Raw genomic sequence first — 20385 nt, 5'->3', positions numbered from 1 at the left:
TAAAAACATACTGGATTATATACTGATATATATATATATATATATTATATACTGATATATATATATATAATATATCAGTAATTTATGACTTGGAACCTGAGCTAGCACACAACATGTTTGACTTCCATCATTTTGCTGTATTTTTTTGCAGATCCAAGAAGCTCTCTGTACCGGCCTCTGTTGTGTCTCGGATTATGGGTCGAGGTGGCTGCAACATCACAGCCATCCAAGACGTGACAGGAGCACACATTGACGTGGACAAACAGAAGGACAAGAACGGGGAGAGAATGATCACCATCAGGTAAAAAAAAATAAAACAAGTTAGTCTCCCCCTCGTGGATCATAGATGCTACTGCATCCAATAGTGTACATGCATGTCCATCTCAAAACTAGAATATTGTGAAAAAGTTCAGTTTTCTTGTGAATCATTACAGGACGTGCAATTCATGTTATAGATTCATTACACAAAGAGTGAAATATTTCAAGCGTTTATTTCTTGTAATTTTGATGATTATGGCTTACAAATAATGAAAAAACAAAATTTACTGTCTCAGAAAATTAGAATATTCTACAGCCAACTTTTGATAACTTTGGCAGAGTGGGCAGGAGCTGATTTTATTTTCCTGCTGGAAAACAAAATCAGCATCTTCTTAAAGCTCATCAGCAGAAGGAAGTGTGAAGTGTTCTAAAATGTCCTGGTAGATGCTGCGTTGACTGGACTTCAGAAAATGGTAAATGGACTGTACTTCTATAGTGCCCTTTCTATCTAATCAAGATACTCAAAGCGCTTTACAACAAAATCTGCCCTCATTTACCTCCACACACACATTCATACAGCACTCTACCGGATCTCTACAAAGACAATCTGAATCTGTAGAGACTAATCAGAGCTTTAGATCACATTTATACACCGATGGGACACACATGAGTTCAGTGTCTTACCCAGGGACACTTCAACATGTGACTGCTGATAGATTCGAACCCCCAACTCTCCCATTGGAGAACAACTGCTCTAACCACTTAGCCACACCTGACCCTGAAACCACAGTGGACCAACACCAGCAGAGAACATGGCCCCAAACCATCACTGACTGTGGAAACTTCACACTGGACTTGAAGCAACATGGATTCTGGGCCTCTCCATTCTTCCTCCAGACTCTGGGACCTTGATTTCTAAATGACATCAACATTTATCTGAAAAGAGGACATTGGACCACTGAGCAACAGTCCAGTCCTTTGTCTCCTCAGCAGGTAAGACACTTCTGATGTTGTTTCTGGTTCAGGAGTGGCTGGACTTGAGGAAGGAGACATTTGTAGCTCATGTCTAGGATTTAATCAGCTGATCAGGGTCTGACTCCAGGAGTTTACAATATTCTAATTTTCTGAGACACTGAATTTTAGTTTTTCATTATTTGTAAACCATAATCATCAAAATTACAAGAAACAAAGGCTTGAAATATTTCACTCTTAAGTGTAATACATCTATTTGAGTTCCACTTTTCTGAAATGATGGACAAAAAAGTTAACTTTTTTACAATATTCTAGTTTTTTGAGGTACTTGTGCGTGCATGTGTGTGTGTGCGTGTGTGTGTGTGTGTATACAGTGGAGAAAATAAGTATTTGATAAACTGCCGATTTTGCAAGTTTTCCCACCTTCAAAGAATGGAGAGGTCTGTAATTTTTACTGTAGGTGAACTTCGACTGTGAGAAGCCTTCCTATTATGCGCTCATTACCTGTATTAATTGCACCCCTTTGAACTGGTTACCTGCATAAAAGACTTCTGTCCACACACTCAAATCAATCACAATCCAACCTCTCCACCATGGCCAAGACCAAAGTGCTGTCTAAGGACACCAGGGACAAAAATGTAGACCTGCACAAGGCTGGGATGGGCTGCAGGACAAAAGGCAAGAAGCTCTGTGAGAAGGCAACAACTGTTGGTGCAGTTATTAGAAAATGGAAGAAACACAAGATGACTGTCAATCTTCCTCGGTCTGGGTCTCCATGCAAGATCTCACCTTGTGGGGGTAAGGGTGATTCTGAGGAAGAAACCAGGAATCAGCCCAGAACTACACAGGAGGCTTTTCTGCAAAGGGGACAGGACAACAGCATCATAATGGATGGGGTCATGCATCAAGAGATTATGGCCAGCAACCTCCTTCCCTCAGTAAGACATTGAAGATGGGACATGGCTGGGTCTTCCAGCATGACAATGACCCAAAACACACAGCTAGGGCATCTTAAGGAGTGGTTCTGTAAGAACTACTTCAAGGTCCTGGAGTGGCCTAGCCAGTCTCCAGACCTGAACGCAATAGAAAATCTTTGGAAGGAGCTGAAACTCAATGTTGCCCAGCGACAGTCCTGAAACCTGAAAGATCTAGAGAAGATCTGTATGTTGAGGAGTGGACCAAGATCACAGCTACAGTCCAAACTTGGTTGAGACGTACAGGAAACGTCTGACCTCTTTAACTGGAAACAAGGTTTCTGTACCAGATATTAAGTTCAGTTTTTCTGTGGTATTAAATATTTATTTCATGCAATAAAATGCAAATTGATGATCTAAAAATCTTAGTGTGCATTTCTGGATTTTTTTTTTCTTAAATTCTGTCTCTCAGTTGAAGTGTAGCTACAATAAAAATGACAGACCTCTCCATTCTTTGTAGGTGGGGCAACTTGCAAAGTCGGCAGTGTATCAAATACTTATTTTCCCGTCTTGTCTGTGTGTGTGTGTGTGTGTGTGTGTGTGTAGGTAGCAAAAGCTATTGGAATTAAAACTGCAAACAAGCTTATTTTCTGTAGCTAGTGCTCAAAATGTTTATCAAAACACCAGAGTCGCAATAAGAAGCTGAATGCACAGAATATAGCGATGCATAGAAAACCAGACTTCAGTAACTCTGTAAAAATGATTTTGATTTAACTTTCCTTGTTTGTGGTCTGTGTAAGCACAGCTGCATTTAACCATGCTGCCTTATAATTCAATCGTTTGATGGAATTATTTCCCTTTCCCCCCAGCTTTACTTTTCCTACAATAACCTGTTTTCATGTAAATTATGTTTTGTTTCAGAGGAGGCACAGAGTCTACAAGGTATGCAGTCCAGTTGATCAACGCTCTAATCCAGGATCCAGCCAAAGAGCTTGAAGATTTGATTCCCCGCAATCACATCAGAGCTCCGGGTTCTAAAACGTCAGCTTCCTTCTCCAGTACAGCAGCGTCGGCTAGTGGTTCAGCCACCGGCTCAAAGGCTCTTAGCTCATTGGTCACCTCCAGCGGCGTTTCGTTCCAACCCTCTTCATCTGCATCTTCATCCTCCTCTCAAGCTGGGGCCAAGATTGGGAAAGGGTTGTCGTCCAACGTCAGGCAACCTTTCCCAGTGTCGCTGCCCCTGGCGTACGCTCATCCTCAGCTGGCTTTATTGGCTGCTCAGACCATGCATCAGATCAGACACCCTCGTCTACCCATGGCACAGTTTGGCGGCACCTTCCCACCGGCTGCGAGCACCTGGGGACCCTTCCCTGTGCGTCCAGTGAGTCCTGGCAGTGCCAACAGCTCCCCCAAACACAATGGAGGAACCACTAACACGGGGGCCCAGTCAAGGCCCAACTCAACCCATGAGCACAGCGGCACAGCCAGCTCAGGAACTCTAGTCACAACTACCAACACCATGACAACGAGTGCGCCTAACACATCTGCAGCTGCAGCCTCTCCTCAAACCCCTAATCCCACTCCATATAATCCTCAACCAAGCAGCACCCCATCTTCAGTCAGGAAACAGCTCTTTCCTCTTGATGCCAAGCCAACAGGCGTCTGCGCCGTGTCTAATGCTTCTGCCACCAGTGGCAGTAATGCTGTAAGAGGCACAGGTTCGTCTGCACATCCTAGTTCCACAACAACTACAACCAGTGCTCCCCAGCAGCCGGTTGGACCTGCTGCTCAGCCTCCCATTCAGCCAACTAAAACAGAGCCCAGTACCGCCCCTCCTGTGAAAGACAAGCTGTCTGTACCTGCAGAGAACCAGCCCACATCCGTCAGTGAGAACATCAGCTCTTTGGCTTCAGCTACCAAGCCAGAGTCTCGACAGCAGTTACTTCCGCCTCCCTCTTCGGCACCATCGACAGAATCTCATTCACCCCTTCAGGACCCACAGCCCAGCTCCCACCTTCCCTCAGTACTTTCACCTGCTCTTTCACACAATGTTTCACACCCCAGCAACACGGTCCCCCACTTCTCAGCCCCTGCACCCAGAGTCTCCCATCGTATGCAGCCACCAGGGCCTTACTTTTCCCTCGCAGATCAGCAGCAACAGCAGTCTGTGTTTGTACCCTTCAGCGCTCAGCAGGAACCCTTAAAGCAGACCCAAAACCAGATGTCCCAGCCAGCAAATCTGCCCCCAACAACCCAAGCTCAGGCCCCAGCGCCAGGCTCCCATCAGGCCTCAGCTAATCTGGGGATCATGAATGGCTCCCAGATGCAACATGTTGCCACAGCAGGCAAGCCTCAACAAATCCCCCCCAACTTTGGTCACGCGGGTCTCTTCAATTTCAGCAGCATCTTTGACAACAACAGCCAGGTTAGTTTAATAGAGATACTCAATTTCAGCATGAGACTCCGTTAACTCCTAGTATTTATGTTTTATGACAAAACTCACCAGTTACAATTTGTGCTTGACTGACAGGTGGGAAACAACCAGGTGTGGGGCGCATGCCATCTGCCTGCACGATCTCCTCCAGATCAATCATACTCGGCCCCGCCAGCCTATATGAACATGGGACAGATGGAGAATATGATGCCCCCACCTCCTCCAGACAGCTCCAAAGCCCCCGGCTACCGTTCTACCTCTCAGAGGATTGTCAACAGCCCCATTGGTATGACTTTATTTTATTTTGACTGTGTACAATTAATAATTTTCTTGTCTAAAGAAACTAATTTTGGCAGTTTAACTTCATACTGAGCTTTTATTTTGTATTTCCCCAGCTTTGACCAGCTTTGCTCCCAGTATCCCTGGCAATCCTGTTTATCTACACAGTCACGCAGGGGTTGGCGCACCATCGTTCAGCAGACAGCACTTTTCCCCTCACCCATGGAGCGCATCCACGTCAGGTGCAACACAAACTCCCCAAAGTTGATTTTATGTTTTAAATAAACGTTGTCTGGTAGGAGACAGCTTGCTTCAGCAGAAATACCATTATTGCGAAGTCATGTTGAATTGATTTTTTTTTTAAACATTGTTTTTCTTTAAAAAAACAAAAACGCAAATACTTTTACTCCTGCTGCCCAAATAATCATATAATGTTTAAAAATGATTATATTAAAGCTATATTAGTACGATGGAGCTTTAGGGCCACGCTAAAAAAAAAAAAACATTGTCATGCTAAGAAAAAAAGTTAAAAGCCATAAAATTATGAGAATAAAGTCAAATAAAGTTTTAATATTACGAGAATAAAGAATACTTTTTTTCCAACAGTCGTCGTTAATTTTTTTTTCCAAGAGTCGGATCCGTGATGCGACCTGTCAATCAATCCAGTAGGCGTGTCAGCAAATGATTAATCCGAAGTTAACTGTGTTGTAATATTATCTGAACTCCGACACAATAATGCAGGGTTTACCGCATTTTAACTGAGGAGAATGAAAAATGTTTGTTAAACTTTATTGTTATTAACGCACTTACTCGAAACGTATTCCAATGCTGCCACCTGCTGCTGTGTTTTTGGATGCTGCTTCTGGGATGCATAAAGGTGACGTCATGAGTTTCGTTTTTGTTCCGGTTTGATAACGCCGCTCAGTGAAAGAAACTGTATAATCTGTCAGCACATCAGCATCAGATTATTATCAGTACCAGGATTTTGAACCTGCTGACAGTAAGGTGGTATGTTCCAGCTCTCTGCAGGTAAGGAGCATTTAGCTTCGGATTGGTCATTTCATGACACGCCTACTGGATTGATTGGCAGGTCATTGTGGATCTGACGTGGAAAAATAAATAAATGAACAAGAGCTGGGGGAAAAAAAAAATCTTGTACGACGTTATTCTCGTAATTTTATGGCTTTTAATTTCTTTTTCTTAGCGTGGCCCTAAAGCTCCATCATAATATTAGTACAGTCATAATATATTTATTTTGTTGGTTTATTTTCATGTTAACTTTAGTAGACAAGCTATGACAGACTTGAGTTATCCACTGGATAAAATGTACATCCAACTGAAGTTTATTTTTTAATTTTTATAATAAATCTCGTCCCATCTTGTTTTTATGTGTTTAAATCGTAGGAGCAGTATGACGAAACATATGTAGTGGTTTTACACACAACGTGACCTTTTAATACTGCGGTATTCACTGGAACCAGAAACAGGACAATGTCTGGTGCCGAGTGTTGACATCAAAGAAATTCTATTGAATATTTTGAGTGTTTGTTTTTGTGTACGTTTTGGAAGCGTATTCTCATTTTAAGCAGGATCTGACGCAGAACAAAATAATTTCTTCTGATTAATATTTTTTTATTTTTTAACCAGGTGAAACCCCTGTCCCTCCACCCCCTACAGTATCCTCCTCTGCCTTATCCACTTCAGCTGTGGTCCCTCCACCCCAAGCAAAACCAGGCAGTTCCTCGCAGCAGGACCGGAAGGTTCCCCGTCCTATTGGCACAGAGAGGTTGGCCAGAATCAGACAGACGGGTTCAGTCAACCCTCCTCTACTCACAACCAGCTACACGGCGCCTGTTGGACAGGGTGGCATTTGGTCATTTGGGGTTGGGAGTGCCTCGGGTGAAGGTGAATTATTTTTTTAAAGCGGGCTATCAAACCAACCACCGTAACTGCTATTAAACAGCAAAGCAGTTAATATAAATGTTTGTGTTTTGGTGCAGAGGCCATGTCTGGTTGGTCGCAGCCCCTGATGAGCAGCCACATGATGCACCCACAGCTGCAGGTGGAGCAGTCGGCCTTCTCTCAGCACCAGCCTATGGAGCAGGATGACACCGGCATTGCAAACCCTGCTAACAGCTACCACCAGGCTCAGCATTTGCCCAACAATTACATGGACTTCCAGAAGGTAACGGAGCACAGCACCTTTGTCGTTTTACCCTGTTTATTTTATGAGTGTTGTTCCAACCACCTGTTTTCTGTCTATAGGGGATGCCTATGTCAATGTATGGAGGAACCATGCTGACCCCTCACCCTCCCATGGCGGAAGGCCCAGGGGGTCCGATGTACAATGGTTTGCACGCAGGTGACCCCGCATGGAGCTCAATCATCAAAGTGGTCCCAAACAATGCAGATAGCTCTGACCCACAACAGCAGGTTAGATGTTTTTGTTTATTTAAACATGATTAGACTGTAGCCTTTAAAAGGATAAAACATTGTAGAGTAGGTCTAATGCTCATTTATAAACTGCTTTCTTTTTTCAGGTTTGGCCTGGTACCTGGGCACCTCATGTGGGTAATGTGCATCTGAACCACGTCAACTAGATGGCGTCCACAGCAACTACATACAGACACAGCATGATCCACAGTTCAAACATGTAATACCAACTAAAGAATATGACCTAATGAGACAAATAAGACAAAGAACAAGATAACTTTAGAGACCTGAAGGTGGAGAGCAGAGGTTAAAGAATTGGAAGTTCCCTTGACGCCATTTTTTTGATGTGCCTATTTCAAGTAAAGGAGGGGAGCTAGAGCTGATTTCTGTGTCCTGATGATGCAAACAAACATGCGCGTTCACTTGTTCAACAAGATCTGTTCTCTGCGTAGTTTAGCGATTTTTGACTTAAACCCACATACACCGTTCTTGGGCCGCAGGGAGCTCAACATGAAGTAGCTATTTAAACTTGGCCCAGAACTAGAGAAAGATGATGATGATTATCTAAAGAGAAATCAGAACCTTTTAGAGTGGTAAATACATGTATAATTGTTTACATACTAAAAAGGGTTAATGAGAGTAAATTTCATGTCGTATAGTGGCTCTACTTTATGTAGCCTGTATTAATGTGAAATATTTACCTTAATATTCAATAAAAAGATTGAAAAATATGTGTTCTCCCTATTGAATTTATTCTCTTGACATGTTTTTTTGTCTGAGCATGCAACATTGTCACATTTTACAAAGGATGTCTTACTTATCTATGAATTGAAAAACTACATGTATCCAACTTTTAAAATATTTGAAAACAGTCTACTTATTTTGCTACGTCAAGCTTTCCAAAGGGCTTACTAGAGTAGTAAACCAGGCCTTGAAACTAGTGTGCAACTATTGGTAATCGTCATTGTATTTTTTTCTGTTTAAAAGTGTTGGTATTTTATATGACCCGAAGAGTACTCCAGCCATGGTGCCCCTCACACACTTCTTAATTTTGATGTTCACATACTAATTCAGTTAACACTAAAAATTTAGATTTATATAATACAAGCAATACAGCAAGCAATACATTCTTAACATGTGGCTTCTTAAAATTGTTTTAGAAATTAATTCAACCTTTATTTTTACAGGTTGTTCTCATCGAGTCAGGATTCATTTTCAAGAGACGTTTTAGACAACATACAATTAAATATATAGTGTGTGTGTATATATATATATATATATATATATATATATATATATATATATATATATATATATAATGAGCAAAAATATTATTTTAAGACTACTTATTTTTATGATTACAGCTGAACAGAAGTTGTTGCAGCATGCAGCAGAGGATACGAGGACGTGCTTGTTTATGGTATCTAATCAAACTTTTATTTTGAAAACTCCAACCGGAAGTGCGCTCCAGTTTCGTCCTGAAGTCCAACATGGCTGCCGCGACAACAGGAGTCCCTGAACAACCTAAACATCCGCTGCCAGAAGCAGTTCCTTTCGATATTTCTCAGCCCCCGAACATCGAGGGCTTCAGGCCAACTCCGAATTTCAAAGATGAGGGCGTTAAGGAAAAATTCATTCGGAAAACCAAGGAGAACCCGTTCGTCCCGATAGGTGAGTTCTACAAACCGGAAGCTGCAGCAGAGCGGAGCAGTGTTGTCCTCACATGCTAATTTATTTATTTCAATGACACTAAAGTCAGGGTTTAATATCGAAGTAGCTGGTCGAAGAAGCTTACGTTTTTTTTTTTTGTGTGGGGAGGGGGTCCCTTTTTCCAAGTGTTTACTTCCATATATGACCTTTAAATGGCCTCCGTTATCTTTGAAGCAACACGAGGTTTGATTAAATTAACCAAATGACAAGTAGTTTCTAATGTTTGCGATCGGAAAGTTGAACAATGTTTTTATTGCTTGTTGGAAGGAATAAAATTGATTTTTCAAGGTGCCATTAAGCATGATTGTGCACTTTTTTTTGCCTTTGTGTGGAACTCCATAACAAGCTTGATACAATACAACTTTATTTATAAAGCACTTTAAAACAACACCGTTGGCCAAAGTGCTGTACACTAACACACACAAGCATAAAAACTATGAACTCAACTAATACCAAAAAAGTAATGAACTACCAAATCATAAAACGGCAAACAGTAACAGCAATAAAACAAATAACATTAAACAGTAAAGGCAACATTTCAAGCTGCGTTAAAAGCCAATGAGAAAAAAATGAGTCTTCAGAGCAGATTTAAAAACATGATGGTGAATCTAGTATTTTAAAATTAAATTAAAGTTGCCCCTTTTAATAAATACATGTGTATATATAGTGCAGGGGAAAGAAAAGTCGACCATCTTTTTACTTATAATCAGGACTAGTAAAAAAGTGTGTATATATATATATATATATATTGGTCTTTCCCAGGTTCTAGTCATTACCTCATGTCTATTAATGATAAAACAAAATCATTAAAAACACTATTGATCCACAGAAGGGAGAACTATCATGCATTAATATAGTAAATGCCAAGAAATGTTACAAAACAATATAGCAAGGGAATAAACAGCATACTAATTAGGTTTATGCATCAACAAAATCCTTTGATGTAAATCAATGGATTTAAAATGGTCTTCCCTCCTTAGTGTCATGTTGATTCATCTGAATGCTCCAGAGCAGCAAAAACTCATTTCATAGATCACTGATGATCTTGTGTCACTTGGCTGATTCTTCCTCTGCAGCAACAAAGGAACCAGCAAGAGTGGACTCTGTTTTACTTGAACATTTTCATTTGGGCATGGTGGATTTGTTGGACACCCGAGGTTGAAGCGGAATAATTTTAGTACTTGTACAAAATTTTATCCTGAAAAACCTGGAGTTGAAAGATATAGAATACATATTCCTTTCAGGTTCCAACGTCACAATTTATATATACTTTTGTGATTCCATCCATGGTCCATTTTTCATGTTACAGATGTTTTTGTTGTACTCGACTTTAATTAGGGCCCCACCTTCCCTTTCTGAATGATGCGTCTGCTGCTCAGCACATTTATCTAATGATTTGTCCGTTTTGTCCCCCCCAGGTTGTTTGGGAACAGCAGGGATGCTGCTGTATGGGCTCCGGGCCTTCCATCAAGGAAAAACCAGACAATCCCAGCTGTTGATGCGGGGCCGTATTTTAGCTCAAGGCTTTACTGTAGTCGCCGTCCTTGCTGGCGTTTTTGTTTCAGCCTTCAAGGCCAAGCAGTGAAGACTGATCGGTCTCTGCAATTCATCCAGAAACAGACCAGATCCACTGAAGAACTAAAGAACTGGACTCTGTGTTTTGTATCCAATATAATTTAAATACATTTTTGTTTGAAAGCTTGAACTGCTCATGGTGGTACAAACGTTTTGCTTCAGGCTATCGAACAACAAATGGCACATATAAACCCTGCAGTAACCTTTTAAAGCTGTTCAGGTCTTTGTGGATTCAGTTCCTCGTATTTCTCGTTATCTTCATGTATAAACTGAAGCTGCATCTTCATGTGATGCAGCTTTAATGCACGCCTTTAACGTTGATTATGAGGAACCTTTGTAAATAAAAAGGAACTTTAATTAAACCAGGCTGCCAAAACGAATGATCGGGTGAAAAAAAACGACTACACGTTTTGTTCAAATGATTAATTTCAGCAATTTTATTAAATGGCAACAAGCTCAGCAAGAGGAAATATTACGAATAAATTAGATGGGATCAAACTTCACCAATTTCAATTTTCCAGCTCCTTTATAACATTCAGTGTTTTCGTCTTCATGTCCAAAGGCAACACGTGAACGATGTGCGGACGTTACCGCTGACACTGGAGTCCGTTTAAAAACTTTTCTAAAATGTGTTGATGTAACAAAAAGGTGCACAAACATGTTGCTGCGGGAAAAACAAGTGAAAAATGTAAATTCCGATTTCAAATTCTGATGATGGAAGTCTTTGGTTGCAAGTTTGTTTTTGATTTTGCCCAATTGAAGAGTTAAAAAACATCTGGCTCGCTACTCAAAGTGAAGTAAAAGCCAAATCAGAAAGGCCACAAGCTTAGCTTTATGGAAAAAACAAACAAATAAAAAAAACACGTTTGCTACCTGAAGTTTGTGAATTAGTGAAATCGTGCAGCGAAAGTGAACGCCCAGAGGCACAGACACAATCTACAGGTAGTGCTGGATCTAAATAAAACAGAGATGAACTTGGCAATTCAAAATGTTGGCATACATTAGTGCTAACTTAAAATTAGTTAAATGAAAAAGTAAAACGTTTAACTTACAGTAACATTTTCTTCAGTATGACCAGCTAAAGGACGTAACAGGAAACCAGTCCATCTTCTCACAGGAGCGTCAGATTAAGTACATTATTTTAATATCGGCATCAATAAAAGGCAAGAAGAGTTTTTTTTAAGGTTCTACATACCAGGAACTCCACAGAAACAAGTGGCATGAATCTGATGCAACGTGTTAAAACTGAAAAAGGCAATGGAGACTCCTTCAAAGCACACTGTCTAGCGAACTAGAGGCGTCTGTTTTAGAGAGATGAGGACCGAGCGCATTCGAGAAACATCCTTCGCCTGCTTGCTGGTTTTTGGGTTGAAGTCACAGAGGCGAGCTACTCGTTCCCAGTCGGTTCCAGTCCCGGTGCCGTCGCCATCGCTCTCTGCCAGGAAGGCCTCCTCGGACGCTCTGCAGGTGGGTGGAAGAGTAAGAAAACACGAGTTACCGTATTAAAGAGGCTTCAGAGCAGCACTGTAAGATGATCAGCAAAATGCTCCTGTACACAAGATAAAGTAAACTCATGCTTTTATTTTGTAGGATAAATTTAAGCCTTGTTAGAAACACATTATAATTGCTTTAGTCAAAAATTGGGAGGAATCAGTTCTTCAAAAGCAAACTTAAAAGGTTGTCGGGGTGCATGCATTAAAATAAGTGCTAAATGATGAAAGGCTGAGGATACAAAGGATGAAAGCACAAGAACTAAACGTACACAAAGCCTATAACATCAGAGTTGGGCTGTTTGTAGAAAGCCTTGTCAGCAGTCCTAGTTCCAACGTAAGAAAGCAGAAAAAAGAAGAGAGAACAGTTTCAGCATCAAACAACAGGCAGTGCAGGGTTAGTCATTTAGGAGGATGCTCTGATGAAGTGAGGGCGAGGCCTGAAAGGAACTGAGCGGAGCTCTGCAGACAAATCCTAAACATGCTGGTGCTGACAGTGTGGATGAAAACCGTTCTGATTCTGTCGCACAAGCTTCCGGTTTTCTTTTTCCTCGGGCATCTGAACCTAAACTCATATCATCAGAGGATTACCTCTCAGTGCTTTGAAAAACAAAACAAACACATTAAAGCTGCAGATGAAGAAGGATACCGTGCCAGACTTGGACAGAGTCTGTTGAAAAGTGTGACAGAAGAGCAGGTTAGCTCAAGGAAAGGACAAAAGGTACATTTGTAAACAATGTAAAACAACAACAAAGTAGAAAAACGGTCTTTAAATAAGTAATAAACTTATGTGATAACATTCGGTGCAAAGGCTATGAATAATTATCATTTTACCTGTTGTAGATGGCTCTTAGCGACCTCAGTTAACAGAAATAAGAGTTTAAAATCTGATAAGAGCTAGTCAGAGCTAGGTGTTGCTGCAGCCATTTGTGTGTGTAAATTACCACTGCTGTAAATAATGGTCATAATCTATTTTCAATGCATCACTACATGGACATAAACGGTTCTGAATTGATTCTAAAAAGGTCAAAAATATATTATTATTCATTGTTCGAATGCCTTGTTGAGTAATGCAAAAGGGAGAACTCTAAAACAAGAAAGTGCAGCGCCTGGACGGTTTATGGTGCGCTCACCAGACACGAGGCTGAGCGAGACATGAAACAGAACCTTCTGCACAGAACGCAAGTGTTTGGAAACATTTTGACTTTGTTGAGAATAAAAGGGAAAAATTATGTTGACAGCCACACTATACACAAATTGTGAACCTGCTTTTAACCGGAGCGTGGAGAAAGCTCCCCTTTAGAAAGAGAAGAGCGTCGAGTGAGCAACAAGTTTCCAACTGACTCAAAAAAGTCAAACCGAATTACAAAGTCAGCTACAACTTTTACTGAGAAGGTTTTCCATCCACATTGAGTGGGTTAAAAACCAGGGCTTGTAGCTAAGTTTGGCACTTTGTAAAACAATAGAACAAGATGATCATCTGTAGAAGGTGCCAACAGCCATTCCCATGCTCTAAAAGGATGAAAAGGTGAAGATGTGGGTAAGATAACGTTGACGTGTGCTGCAAGTGTACAAAATATTGTGCCACAGTTCTCAGCATTCTTACTCCTCAGTTCCTCAAATTACGTTTCAATAAAAACTGTTACACACTGCAAGAAGACAAACAATCCACTGTTTTTGGACTTGTTCGGGCTAGCCGTTAGCTCATCAACCTGGTCAAAAATAGAGGTTTCCAAACTAAAGATGTTCAAAGAGCGATCTACAACAAGATATTGTTTATAAGTTTTCTACAGAAGTGTGCAAATGTCACTTCAAGGTTAAAAAACAAAAAAACAACTTCTCTGCATGACAGCATGAGACGTCAGCATCTCACCTGTTGTTGGCCTTGTTCTTCTCCATCGCCTCATTCTGGTGCACATGCCAGTCCTCCAGTTCCTTCTTGGCTTTCTCCCTCCACTCTGCCTCTGCGGCCTTGGAAGCCGAGTCTTGTTATTGGGTGCAAGAACACAAAGTAAAGAATCGCCCTAAAAACAGCTAACATAAACGAATGAATTCACATGTTGTGCATTACAAATAGAGGTGACTCTACCTAATGCTTCAAGGCGTGTTTTCTGCTCCTCCCTCCACTTGCGTAAACTTTCAGGTTCTTGCCTCTGAATATCCACCTGGGCGATGGCTGCGTAGCCATCTGTTGGCCCATTAGACTCCTTTTAAAGAACAGAAATCATTCACTTTGTTTTAATCAGCAGAAGTTTGACTTTCACAAGCTTACATTCTGGTTTTCAACAATACAGCCCATATCAGAATGCTAGGACTTTAAAACTTATACAAACGCTAGTTTTAAATCTGAGACAGAACTGATCTCACCTCAAACAAATCTCCGTTCACCGTGGCAGACTCGTCTTCTTCAAAGTCGTCAAACATTATGGATAAAGAGAGGAAAAACACGTGTAAAGTTGGACTTTTGAGAGCTTTCCAGTCAGCCTTTCTTGCGGTCTGCTGAAACGTGACTGGTTTCACATCTGTTGGCTTCACTTACTTCGTGAAAAGACTTGAACCTCAGAAATGCAGCTGCACCTGTTTGGGCACTAATGTCTGCTGCATTAGGACAGGTTCTTCAAGTGTAAAACCAGATTCTGTGACACATTTGACTTAAACTGCTTTAACTTAAAGATGTTTAAGGTGTTTAACTTATATTGACTCAGACTTTGTTCCAAGAAACCTTACCAAAGGCACACCTGGGTGCTATCTAGACACAGAAACGTAAGCAGGAGTGAGTATGAGACCTTAAAACACTGAACGTATATATACTAAGTACTTTTACTCCAAGCCACATACCATCACAGGTTACATAATTAGATATCAAACTGGTAGAGTACGAGCTGTAGCATACTTCTGTTTCGAGATGTTATCAGCGTTAGCGAAATACTTTATGGTTTGACATCTCTTGACAACTAGCCTGTGAGCAAAACATGCTAACGTCAGCTAAGCTAGGCTAACGTTAAATTAAGTTTATAATAATAAAAAAAGTTCAGTCGCCTGTGTAACCTTGTTATTTTTATACTCCAGCTGTTATGAGACAATTATATTTTTTACTGAGGTATATCAGTGGAGTATTTTAAGCTAAATTAAACTATTTTGTTGGGTGTAGCGGAGTACTTGCTAGCTCGTTAGCCTGCTAGCCGAGCCCCAGACTGACCATAGTTAACCGTTTGCGGGTGAAAAAGCTCCGGACTGTCCGCTCCTTCCAGCGCTCCAAACCCCTCGCCATCGTTCTCAATCCCCGCTATCTCACTCTCCTGTTGGGCGAGGAAAGCTGCGGCTGGGTCCTCTTCGGCCTGGTGGACTCCGTTGTTCGCCATCATCCACACTAAACAGTAAAAAGTTCAACCGAAGCTAGTTGTTGTGGCCGATTGTCCTCAAAAAAAGACACAGAATTAAGATACTAGTATTGCTACGTTACAACAAACAATTTAACGTGTTAAATCAGTTTCTTTTTCCTTTTTGAAAATAAATCATGACCGACAGAGGAGTTAAGCAGTTAAATCTTTTCTTATAGTAGGCTTCAATGTAAGGCCCTCACTGGTGATTCATGATTTATCCACTTGTTCAGATTATTCCGGGGTTGCCAGATGAACAATAATTATCATGCTTATACTATAGTTTTAGAAATGTACGATATTCAATAAATACTTTAAAAAAAATCCCAATTAATAGTTTTGGCTTTTTCATGAACCGAGCCTCCCTCGTTTTTAGTCAGGTGAACGCACACATCATTGTTTGATCTTTTTTTACATAAGTGATCCGAGTCATCCGACCAGTCAGACCGTGTGCTGGCCAGGCACCCAACACCCTTCTCTCCAGTGCAATCACAGCACCTCATCTTTCATTCTTCTACCACCCTCAACCGCACAACACACAACAGTACACCTGCTGTTAGCCGGGAATGTGCGAATCGTTTTAAAGCGACGGTACAATATTTCGTTAATTCTTATTTGGCAACTTCAGACGAAACGAGGGCAGACAAGTAAAACCGTGGTGCCGCTAACAACTTGCGGGCGTTTGTCTCCCCCTGCTGTTCACAATTGGAACTACATAAGTTATGACTACAGACGTTTAATCAATCAATCAACCTTTATTTATACAGGTAAATCCCATTGAGCCTCGAGGACTCATTTACAAGAGAGACCTGTTTAAAAAATATATCTCAATTTTCAAATCCCAGTAAGAACGCATCAATGCACATTTCCTTTCTTTACGAAAAGATTACATTCGCTACGAGGTAAAAATACTGAATTAAGAATTGAGAATTTGTTTGAGCCTCAGACTTTACAGTCTCACAATTTTTAAGTGAATAGCAAATATCTAAAGGTTTAGTACTTATTAAATATTTGATTCACAAAAGTTTTACATTTTTTCTCTATGAGTTAATTTTTTAACAAGCAAGATGAAAGGAAAAATACTTCTGTTCAAATTTATAGATATTTCATTCCCATGCATGCACACACTGCTTTAATATGACATGAGAGTTTAAACATGTTGTAAACATGCTTAATATTCAACAATGCTATAGTGTACAACCCTATTATATCGTTAGTTTTGGTAAATGTTTATGAAAAATTTAACCCCAGAAAATGTAACATTACAACAACACAAACAGGTATTCACTCTTGCAAATAACCTGTATACATTTTTCATTCATTCAACCTTTATTTAGACAGGTAAATCCCATTGAGCCTTGAGGACTCATTTACAAGAGAGACCTGATTTCAACAATGAATGATGACAACAATGGACAACAGCAACAACAATAGACAGTTATAAAAAGGCATACAGATTTTTTTTTAACAAATAGGATGGCTAAAAAAAAGAAAAGTAACAAAAAACAGCTAGATTCTAAGGCAAATGTAGAAAACTAAAAACAGGAACATGTCTGCATTGGTCCCTGCCAGGAGTCCAACAGATTCCTTTAAAGCCACTTAAAGAGGTCAAGGTCGAGAGCTTCAAATCTTTTTGTAAGATATTCCAGGAAACAGAAGTGGAGTAGGAGAAGGCCCTTTTGCCTAGTTCAGTCCTCACTGAGGGAACACTGCAGGTAATAATGTCCTGAGAGTGCATGCTGTAGCTGCACTCACACAGAGACAAGTAGGAGGAGATGTATGAAGGCAGCAGACCAAGAAGTGATTTAAAGATGAAAATATACCAGTGAGAGAGTCTGCGTGAAGTTAATGATGTCCAGTTAACCAGTGAATACAGGGTGCAGTGGTGGGTACGATAATCACAGCCAGTTATGAATCTTAGCGCACCATGATAGACAGCATCCAACATCTGCAGGGTTCTTGTAGGAGCGTTCATGTAAATAATGTCACCGTAATCAATGGAGGGAAGGAAAGTCACAGATACAAGGTGTTTCCTAGCGTTCAGGGTTAGACAGGATCTGTTTCTGAAAAAGAAACCCAGTTTAACTTTCAGTTTCTTTACCAAGTTTTCCACATGGAGCTTAAAAGAGAGATGCAAGTTGACCAAGATACCCAAATTGTCATTTTAAAAGCTGCAATACTCATATTTTGATAATTGTAACATACATAATATTAAACTACAAGTATATGTGAAGCAGGCTATGTGAGGTAAATTCAAAATTTACTAAAGTATTAATAGAACTGAGTTTATAACTAAATTGACTGAATGATGCCTTCATGAGTTTTCAGTAGAAACAGCTTCAGAGTTGTGTTTGATCAATTTTAATATACTTTTTTTCAGGATTTACTAGTTTTGTTGTGAATGCTTTTACAAAACTGTCCATTTATATCGGTTTTTTGAAAGTTTTCTTTAAGTTTTACACGCCCACGCTGGTGTTCATTTATTAAACCGGTTTAACCCGATCTAAGTTTAACAAGAAAAAAGGCATTTTCAGAAACTAGCTTGGGTGTATAACACGTGAGTTGAGCGGCATTTGGTCTTCGCTGGTGTCTTGGATCGTGTCGTCTCTCGGCTGACCTGAGATCAGCGCGACGTGCGCCTCGCTTCCGGGTCACGTGACGCACGTCGCTACCGAGTATCGACGAATCTCGCCGAAGCGGAGCGGAGTGAAGTGGAGAGTTTCTCCGCAGTAGGATCCTGGGTTCCTTCCTCGTCTTCATTTCAACTTTTAGGAAGTTTGAAAGGGTTTCCAACAAACACTTATTTCCGTCGTGATGTCTGGCGGGAACAAGGAGGGACAAGAGGTAACAGCGCTCTGTTCTTGCGCAGCTTTGCTGAACTACGCGGTGTATTTGCTCCATTTTACTGTTCTTTTGATAGTTTTCCAGGCGCTCGTGAGCTCCAACGGGCTGTAGCTTTGCTAGCTAGAAGTTTTATAGTTTTCTCCTCGACTGTGGTGAAGAGTGTGAGACCACGGGTCCACACAGCTTGATGGTTAATTATCACTTGTCTTAAAAGCATTTAAAAGTCTCTACTTTAAATATGAGCTCTTAACTCCACATGTGTCCTCTTGAATAATTGACCTTAACTAGAACAACAAAACACAAGTTTCTGTAAACACAATGAGACATTATGAATGTAAATTAACAGGGGTGTGTAATTTAATCAAGTCCAACAGAAGAGGATGGCTTGGCATCATCCCTTCAGAAGTTGACATTAATTTATAAGTTAATAATTCATATATAACCTGTTAAAAACCATGTAATAATAATTTTGCATTGTGCTGCTATGACAAGTGTTACCTGTTGCTGCTACTTAAAAAGACCAATTATTGTAATTAAAGCTCCTATTTATTTGTTTCTAGAAGTGCAAGCTTACACTTACAGTTAAATAAAGTGGTTTTCATTTGAATTTCTTCTTGGTTTGATAATCAGGTTACAGTATTTTCTTTAATCAGTGATATTGAAGGTGTTCTCTGTAGGGATGCATGAGATTGGCTTTTTGGCTGATATTCGATTTGCCAATATATTAAATTTATTTGGCCGATACCAATATTTTTTTCTCTAGACCTACAGAGATTACAAAGTTTCCCTGCTGGGGAATTCAAATACTACATTATTCTGCATGGTCTTTAGTTTGGCCTGCTACCAAATGCAGATTGGTCTGAAAATGATGTATCACTTCAACTTGGATTATGTCAAATTTATTCATGACATTTACGCTCTCTAACACAATGACAACACTTGAAAAGTGCAAATTTGTAATTTTTCACAAATCTATACTCAACCTGTTCACAAGCGACATGTGAAAAGCGCACAAGTAGTAGTGCATTCATTAATAGATATACTTGACAGTTCCTTAAATAAAAAAATTAACTTAAAACAGAAGCCTTTTATATCGGTGAGTTATTTTGATGGAATGGTCCGATATTTATCATTATCGCTAATATCTTCCGATACCGATACTATACCGATAATATTGTGCATCCCAACAATTTTGTTGTTGTTGTTATTTATGACCACACCACAGTTTCAGTGCTTACTAAATGGGATCAGTCCCACTGCTAACAGGCTGTCTGTGTGTGTTGGTTTATCTGGACACATTTTATAGAGCAATTAATCACTGGAGGTTCATCTACGACTGATTAACCTTTGGAGCCAACCTGATTCAAGATGGCTGTCATGAACTATTTATTTTACCCGACAAAGAAATGGCTACAATTCAGTCATCTTTATAGGTTCTGTCCTTGAATTTGGTGTAACAGAGGAGAGTTATTCACATTGTTCAAGTGCTACGCATTGCACAAGAGCTTTGCTTAAACCGTAGGCATTAACTGAAGGTATTTTTTTTTCTGACTGTTAGCAAAATATCTCATAAGTAACTGGACACATTTGAATGAAAAATGTCCCTCTACGAATGATAACCGTTTGGAATCCAATTTAAGATGGCCGCCACAGCTAATCGACATTAAAAGGGTCTAACTCAGTGGATTTAACAGATGTTGTTCTAAAAACTTTGATGTGGTAGTAGCTGACAGTCATTCACAACACGTGCTCTAAGCTCGATGTCTCGCATGAGGCAGAATTTTGTGCAAGTTCCAGAACTCTTTCTCAACACGAGATGACCTTAGTTTGAAACTCCGGCGTGAAGAGCAGCGGGCGATAAGCATTCCTTCAAGACGCTCGTCCTGTAATTTTAGGACGTACACGTTCAAAACATAATTGCTGGTTTGGTTTGTGACGTGTCTGGCGTCTAGAAAGAATCTAAACTCTGAGGCTTTGCGTCAGTCGGGGCCGCCTGCTGGGTCTCCAGTTCAAACAACAAAACTAAAAGTCCGCAGACTTTAACGTTGTGGGCCTTTGCCAGAATTCGATGTAGTTGATGTTACTCCTCGCCGTCC

At 40.4% G+C, this 20385-nt stretch overlaps 4 protein-coding genes across 5 annotated transcripts in view; 3 read left to right on the top strand and 1 right to left on the bottom strand.

The window, feature by feature from the left end:
* ankhd1 (ankyrin repeat and KH domain containing 1) overlaps window positions 1-8006 on the top strand; it is a gene marked incomplete in the record, with an annotated part of 44259 nt that extends 36253 nt beyond the window's left edge. The window contains 8 exon segments of the mRNA XM_037675371.1: window positions 152-301; window positions 3066-4569; window positions 4675-4864; window positions 4974-5099; window positions 6505-6762; window positions 6858-7042; window positions 7123-7290; window positions 7398-8006. Coding sequence (XP_037531299.1) covers window positions 152-301; window positions 3066-4569; window positions 4675-4864; window positions 4974-5099; window positions 6505-6762; window positions 6858-7042; window positions 7123-7290; window positions 7398-7457 — 2641 coding nt within the window.
* Window positions 8007-8799: 793 nt separating this feature from the next.
* Window positions 8800-10955, top strand: higd2a (HIG1 hypoxia inducible domain family, member 2A; the record flags this gene model as incomplete). The annotated part of the gene is given in 2 exon segments (XM_037675370.1): window positions 8800-8961; window positions 10419-10955. Coding segments are annotated over 2 exon segments (329 nt in total), but the record flags the coding sequence as incomplete, so codon positions are not given.
* A 33-nt stretch (window positions 10956-10988) lies between these two features.
* cltb (clathrin, light chain B) lies at window positions 10989-15696 on the bottom strand. Of its 2 annotated transcripts, XM_037675369.1 has the most exons (6): window positions 15649-15696; window positions 15265-15483; window positions 14433-14470; window positions 14155-14272; window positions 13939-14050; window positions 10989-12036 (listed from the first exon to the last, which is right to left on the bottom strand). In XM_037675369.1, the coding sequence occupies exons 2-6, from the start codon at window positions 15428-15430 to the stop codon at window positions 11859-11861; spliced, it is 612 nt and encodes a 203-aa protein (XP_037531297.1). In that variant the 5' UTR covers window positions 15431-15483; window positions 15649-15696; the 3' UTR covers window positions 10989-11858. The 2 variants fall into 2 exon arrangements, with proteins under 2 accessions (XP_037531297.1, XP_037531296.1); XM_037675368.1 differs by having other exon boundaries at window positions 15265-15670.
* A 2456-nt stretch (window positions 15697-18152) lies between these two features.
* Window positions 18153-20385, top strand: part of LOC119408530 (PDZ and LIM domain protein 7) — a gene marked incomplete in the record, with an annotated part of 41450 nt that continues 39217 nt past the window's right edge. Inside the window, 1 exon segment of the mRNA XM_037675367.1 lies at window positions 18153-18289. Coding sequence (XP_037531295.1) covers window positions 18260-18289 — 30 coding nt within the window.

The sequence above is a fragment of the Nematolebias whitei genome, chromosome 4, assembly GCF_014905685.2.
Source record: "Nematolebias whitei isolate Nwh7 chromosome 4, NemWhi1, whole genome shotgun sequence".
Classification (NCBI taxonomy): Eukaryota; Metazoa; Chordata; class Actinopteri; order Cyprinodontiformes; family Rivulidae; genus Nematolebias; species Nematolebias whitei.
The sequence above is the reverse complement of the archived record's forward strand: the minus strand, read 5'-3'. Positions and strand labels throughout refer to the sequence as shown.